At 44.7% G+C, this 7,280-nt stretch overlaps 1 protein-coding gene across 1 annotated transcript; it reads right to left on the minus strand.

Moving 5' to 3' along the window:
* Positions 1–346: 346 nt before the first annotated feature.
* On the minus strand, positions 347–6,284 carry LOC134943713 (uncharacterized). The gene is made up of 2 exons (XM_063932403.1): positions 5,903–6,284; positions 347–1,559 (listed from the first exon to the last, which is right to left on the minus strand). The coding sequence occupies exons 1-2, from the start codon at positions 6,206–6,208 to the stop codon at positions 1,032–1,034; spliced, it is 834 nt and encodes a 277-aa protein (XP_063788473.1). The 5' UTR covers positions 6,209–6,284; the 3' UTR covers positions 347–1,031.
* Between the last annotated feature and the right edge of the window lie 996 nt (positions 6,285–7,280).

Genomic DNA, 7,280 nt, shown 5'->3' on the forward strand with positions numbered 1-7,280 from the left:
CCCACCATTATACTGGCCCCCCTGCCCAAAATGCTGCACTAATGCAAGCCTTATGCGGCCGCGCCCTAAACGCCATTATACTGCACCACTGACCACCAATGACTATTATGCTTTTTTACCACCACTGCCCACCATTATGCTGCACCCACCATTATACTGGCCCTCCTGCCCAAAATGCTGCACTACTGCAAGCCCAATGCGGCCGTGCCCTAATCGCCATTATACTGCGCCCTGCACACCAATGTATTCTCACAACATATTTGTGATAACTCACACCAATAACTAGAAAACAATCTTTATTTAACCAGAATAGTTTAACTTTTTTAATGTTTTTTTATTTTCCTTTTTTTACATTCTGCAGATGTCCTATGAGAACCGCGATTTTCTTTCCGGCTTCATCAGCCTGTACCGCGAGGAGCAGTGTCTGTGGCTGACATCCTCACCGGACTACAGCAACAAGCAGAAGAGGGAGGCTGCTTATACGCACATGGTGGAGTACTCCAAGCCCACCTTCTCTGCTGCCTCGGTGGCCTGGGTCCGAAAGAAGATCGACAATCTTCAAACAGTATTTGTGAAAGAAAATCACAAGGTGGAGGAGTCCAAGAGGTCAGGGGCCGGTGCAGAGAAGGTGTATGTGCCGCAGCTGTGGTACTTTAAAGATCTCAACTTCCTCCTGGAGAAAAAGTCTGCTAAGGAGTCCATGGTGGTGATGGCCGAGTCCGAGGAGGGAATTCTGGACGTGGAGGAGACCAAAGGGGTAAGTTGCCTTTTAAATTGTTTTACCTAATACATTCCTCCTGCCATGCCACAACTCCCTCCCCATTGAAGAAGGCATTATATTTTTCCCTGACCTCTTTTGCCCTTGCAGTGCCGCGTATAGTTGCTGCAGGTGGTACCAAGGAGGAAATTGGCGCTGTCACCACAGGCTGGTTGGGATCTTTCGGTCCGGCTGGGAGCAAAGGCATTTGCCTCGTGGCCTTGCGACGGAGCATGTTGTGTAGTATACAACATGCTGTTACTACACAGTCAATTTAGTCCAGCCTCATGTTAATGGGTTTGTGGAAGATCCGGAACTGGTTGCTGAGAATGCCAAATGCATTCTCAACAACCCTGCGGGCCCTAGAAAGGCGGTAGTTGAAAATGCGCCTATCGTGGTTCAGAACTCTTTGCGGGTAGGGCTTCATAATGTGTTCGAGCAGTGCGAAGGCCTCATCTGCCACGAACACAAATCCCAGGCCATGCTTTGTTTGCTCCACAGGCGGCAGATGATTGGAGTTGGTCGTAAGCCTATCATAGAAGCGCGTATTTTTCAAAGATCCACCATCCGAGCAACGACCATTTTTCTCAACATCCAGGAAAATAAACTCATAGTTTGCATTGACCACCGCCATGAGAACAATGCTAAAGTAGCCCTTGTAATTGTAGTAGTCTGACCCGCTGTTGGTGGGTTTGGTGATGCGCACCTGTTTCCCGTCTATTGCACCACCACAGTTTGGGTAATTCCAGCGCCTCTCAAAGTCCTCTACAATAGCTTGCCATTCTGCCACGCTTGTAGGGAACTGTAAAAGAAAAAAAATTAGTTAGACTATCCACTAAATATGTTTCTCTTTACCCTACAGACACCTGAAGAAGACCTCAGCCGTACCCCTGCCCTCATCAACACCTCCCCTGAGGAACCTACCTCTCCGCCGCAACCTACTGGGAAGAGGAAGCCACGGAAAACAAAATTTCTAGAGGACCCTCTCCTAGCAGAGGACCGTTCACAGCTGCTACGTAAACCTAATGAGTTTGACGACTTTACTTCGTATGTCAGCAAAACTATGCGGAAGGTTTCTGCACAGCATCAGGTAGAGTGCCAGCGCCTGGTGTAGCAGGTTTTGTACCAAACACTATCAGGGCATCTGACACCAGAGTGGAGTGTCCATGGCCCAGAACCTAAAGCACCTGCTCCTCATCTCCCATTGTCCTTTTGTTCACCACCACCCACCTACCCTACATCTACTACTCCCCATCCCAGCTATCATTCCGGTTATCCGCAACCGCAGGCCCAATCCAACTACCCTTCCTCCACTTTCTATCCTCCTCAAACCCATAGGCAAACGCAGGGGGGGTTTCTGGTTGCACGGAAACCCCCTTCCTCTTGGCAAGTGGCTCAAATTATGACAACAATACTAATGGTAAATAATACTATTACTAGAACTGCCACCACATCATGCAGTTTTTGGGACAGCAGAGCTGCTACACATGCTCAGATGCCCAGTGGTAGCAGCTTCTTCTGCTAAGTTTGCTGTGTGTATGAATTTGAGTCCTCAATCAGTGCACTGGACCAAAGAGTAACTACCAGGAAGAAATAGAAAATACCCAATTATTCACCACAGCAGCTGGAAGGGGTTTGTCAGGCCCCTCAAAAATATATACACAATAAAAAAAGATTACCAGCGCTATGAGTTGTACTACCAATTCAATAAATACTTGGATCAGTTGATTAAAATATTAAATTTTTAATATAAAAAAGCTGCATAAAACTAAACATTCAATTAATGTATGTATACATCAAATTAATTAATTCATACAACATTGGCTCTGAGATTTTGATGATTACTTTGCTGATAGGACGAAGAGACAGGAGCATTACCATAAGGTGGAAGAATGTGTTCTTAGAAAGTGCAGTACTGGTTCTATTATGTTTGTGTATTTATTTATTTATTATGGTATGTTTAACCTTTTTCTGACCACTTATTTATATTATTTAAGTATGTTTGATAAAGCCTATACTATAGACCAGCTATACATACTTGCCTATCTGACCTTCTTCATGAGGGAGAAAATGCTCTGTTCCTGGACTTTCCTGGTAATGTATGATTGCCATCACCTGTGGTGAAACACCTTTCTTATCAATTAACTAGCTCATATATATATTGGTAGATGCTCAATTAGCTTAGTGATATCATTCAGGTGCTCGAAAGGGAGGGGTATTTCTAAGCAAGAAAAAAATGCAATTGTTTCCCCCAGCACCCTGAATGATAACCGTAACCAGATATAAATTCCACATGATAATAGAATTCAGAGATCTTCGTTACACATATTTGCGCAAATGTGTGAATAAGCCCCAAAGCCGCATCAAGGCGTCTCTGTATATTTGCGGTCCCTAGCGCTATATCTAAGTGCAGGGTGTGGCACCCCAAAACACCAGCATAAGCCAGAAAGCCCAGCGTAGCATACCAGTGAAAAAACAATAGTGTTAATAAATTAGTATTTAGGAAGCCGAAGCTATAGAGAAAGTGATACAAAAATGAAATGCAATTAAAATAGAGAAATAGTGTTAAAAAATTAATAAGTGAAAAGTGTTAATAGAATGTAAAGGTATGCCACACAAAGGCCATCCAGCTCAGCCAGTCCAGAGGCATCACACCTCACACCTCCATTACCCCAATCTGGGTCTAAGATTAACCAGCAAGGAGCCACATGATAATGGCTCCTTACTACAATATGTTTAAGCTAAGAGCTACCTACCTTGGAGCAACCCCATAATGCTCCATGTGGCATGTCAGGGCCTGCACCTCCTCCTAATGCAGGAACCTCTCTGCCTCTCACAACAAACATATATATATTGGTAGATGCTGAATTAGCTTAGTGATATCATTCAGGTGCTCGAAAGGGAGGGGTATTTCTAAGCAAAAAAAAAAGGCATTTGTTTCCCCCAGCACCCTGAATGATAACCGTAACCAGATATAAATTCCACATGATAATAGAATTCAGAGATCTTCGTTACACATATTTGCGCAAATGTGTGAATAAGCCCAAAAGCCGCATCAAGGCGTCTCTGTATATTTGGGGTCCCTAGCGCTATATCTAAGTGCAGGGTGTGGCACCCCAAAACACCAGCATAAGCCAGAAAGCCCAGCGTAGCATACCAGTGAAAAAACTATAGTGTTAATAAATGAGTATTTAGGAAGCCGAAGCTTATTCACACATTTGCGCAAATATGTGTAACGAAGATCTCTGAATTCTATTATCATGTGGAATTTATATCTGGTTACGGTTATCATTCAGGGTGCTGGGGGAAACAAATGCCCAATTAACTAGCTCACCTCAGGTGATGGCAATCATACATTACCAGGAAAGTCCAGGAACAGAGCATTTTCTCCCTCATGGAGAGGGTCAGGTAGGCAAGTATGCATCTATAGTGTTAATTATAAATACTGTATTCCATACAGTATACAGTGTATAAAAAGACCAATGAACTCCTCCACTTGCTCCAATGTTCCGCAGAGTGGGAGATTGTGGGATTGCATGTGGAAACCCCCCTCAAGAAATCCTGCGTTTGCCACTGAAACCCCTCCTCATCAAACCATCCACCCTTCCCGTTTTTGTCAACCCCCAACCCCATCCACGCACCCTTCCCCCACTTTCCAATCTCCTCCTCAAACCAGCTACCATTCCCAAGCCAGCCACACATCCACCATCTCCTCCGCAATTATGACCTCCTTGATGTCACGGGGGGGGGGGGGGGGGGGACACGTGGATGAGGAGGAGGAGACAAGTCTCTTTCAAATGAAGGGTGATTTTCAATTACTGGTGCCCTTGTTATACATACCAACAGATGTGGTGCAGTCTGATACTACAGTGAGTGTCAACGCTTTCAGGCAGACAATGCACACATGCTGCTAGGGACAGGTTGATGGTACCAGGGACCCATCTTCCTGCCCCTGGCTGCATGTGTGCATTGAGCCCCTGGCTGTGGTGCCACTCAACACTGCAGTATCAGAATGCACCACATCTGTTGGTATATATAACATTCCTGCTGCCCTGGTATATACTGTGATAGATCTGTTGCACTATGATATACAGCGTTTTAGTGGCGCTGCTTTCAGGTGGACAATGCACACATGCAGCTTGGGTCCGGTTGATGGTGCCTGGGAGCCTGAAGACGGGCCTACCTGCATGTGTGCATTATGCCCCTGAAAGCGCTGCCACTCAAAAAACAATGTATATCATACTGCACAGTATATCATACAGCACTTATATATTGCAACAAATGTGCTGCATTTTGATAATACAGCGTTGAGTGGCACCGCAGGCAGGGGCACAATGCACACATGCAACTTGGTGCAGGTTAATGGAACTGGGGACCCATCTTCCTACCCCAAGTTACATGTGTGCATTGTGCCCCTGCCTGCGGTGCCACTCAACGTTGTAGTATCAAAATGCACCACATCTGTTGCAATATATATAGAATTTTTTTTTCCATTTAATACATGTAATGATGATGCACATGTGGTGCATCATGAAAACTTTATACGATTTGCTGACATCTAGCCATGTCGGCCACATATGTCTTGAAATAAAAAGAACATATTTTTTCAAAGCTATTTCATGTGCTTCATCATGAAAAATGTATACTGTTTGAAAAAGTTCAGCCATGTTGGCTGCATATTTAAAATAAAGTTATAGGCATTTTTATATGTTTCTCAAATGGGAATGCTGACCTTGATATATATAGCAACAGATGTGGTGCATTGTGATACTACAGCATTGAGTGGCACCGCAAGCAGGGGCACAATGCACACATGCAACTTGGTGCAGGTTGATGGAACCAGGGAACCATCTTCCTACCCCAAGTTGCATGTGTGCATTGTGCCCCTCCCTGCGGTGCCACTCAATGGTGTAGTATCAAAATGCACCACATTTGTTGCTATATATAGCATTTTGTTATCATGTCCGAATGCATAATGCATGATGCATAATGAAACCTTTATACTGTTTGAAAAAGTTCAGCCATGTTGGCTGCATATACAATTATGTCTTGAAATAAAAAGCATATATTTTTTCTACGCAAATTCAGTTTGCAAAATAAAATATTTTGTTATACGACAAGCAATGTGTGGTGTAATTTTCTTACATTGCAGTACTTATACTGAAGCACTTTGATGATAGCCTTGCAGGTTTCAGGTATGATGTGTCCCAAAGCCTGCGCAGAGATACGGGTCCCATACTTCAGGTCCTCTAATAACTGTCCAGTTGCAAGGAACCGCAGGGTAGCCACGAGCCTCTCATCAGCAGGGATAGGAACCCGCCATTTGGTATCCCGCTTCTGTATGAGGGGGATCACCAGACGCAGCAACTCCTGGAAGGTGTCATCAGTCATGCGCAGGAAGTTGCGGTAGTCATCCGGGTTGTTGTCCCTGATCTCATCCAGGAGGGGCATGTAGGAGTGAGTAGGCCGCTTAAGCAGCCACTCCTTGGTCCAGCAAGATCTTCCCTCCGTCTCTCCTTGTCTGCCCTCACCTTCAGCACAGAGTAGCACATGAGAGCTTGATAGCGAGTAGAATCCATCTCTACACACACACACACACACACACACACACACACACACACACACACACACACACACACACACACACACACACACACACACACACACACACACACACACACACACACACACACCCCCCCCCCCCAGTATAGAAACACTTTGTAATGCCAGGCAGAACAAAGCAGTGCACTGTAGCTAGCAATGTGGAATGAGTAGCAGGTATAAACCAGACTTCTCTAATCACAGAGCAAACAGGAGTGCACAGACTATAAAATGGCTGCTTGTTTATATATCCCCCAGATAGGCCAGCCCACTATTTAAATATTTCTTAATCTGGCAGATAAAGCTGGTGTGCTTTTGGGCAGCATGAAATGCGCTCGAATTCAATCATCCGATACCACCTGATTTCCGGACGTAAGGGGCATGAGATAAATCTCAGGATTGTATGCGCATCGAATGCACTAAAAATGCACTTTCGATGAGATTTGTCTCAAGGTGAGCTTCAAGGGAAATCGGGCCCGATCTCGCATCGAAAGCAATCGCACAAGTGTATGGGTAGCACTAGGATTAAAAAATGTATTTTATTCTCAGATCTTGAGTTTTCCTACAACTGATCTACCTGCATAACCAAGTAAATTATAAAATATTTGTGCCAATTTGCCTTTACCTCATCACTGTGTAATAGCCATGCACAACTTGAGGGCCGAGGCCAGCATGCAGCCCAGTGGTGAAAACCCCAGACAGGGATGCCACTTTCTGGAGTTTTTCTTTATGTTCTCCCTCAAACATGTTTCATTACCATTTTTTCCAGCGCCTGACACTGGGGAGAGGGTGGGAATTACTATTTGGGTTGGATTCAGTAGATATGCCAGTGACAGGCAGCTTGGCAGCCAATCAAATTAGCTGCCATGCATCTGTCTTTGCAGAGAAGTGTATGTGGAGCTGTGAGTCCTGATAATTAAAT

Source organism: Pseudophryne corroboree, chromosome 7, assembly GCF_028390025.1.
Source record: "Pseudophryne corroboree isolate aPseCor3 chromosome 7, aPseCor3.hap2, whole genome shotgun sequence".
Taxonomy (NCBI): Eukaryota; Metazoa; Chordata; class Amphibia; order Anura; family Myobatrachidae; genus Pseudophryne; species Pseudophryne corroboree.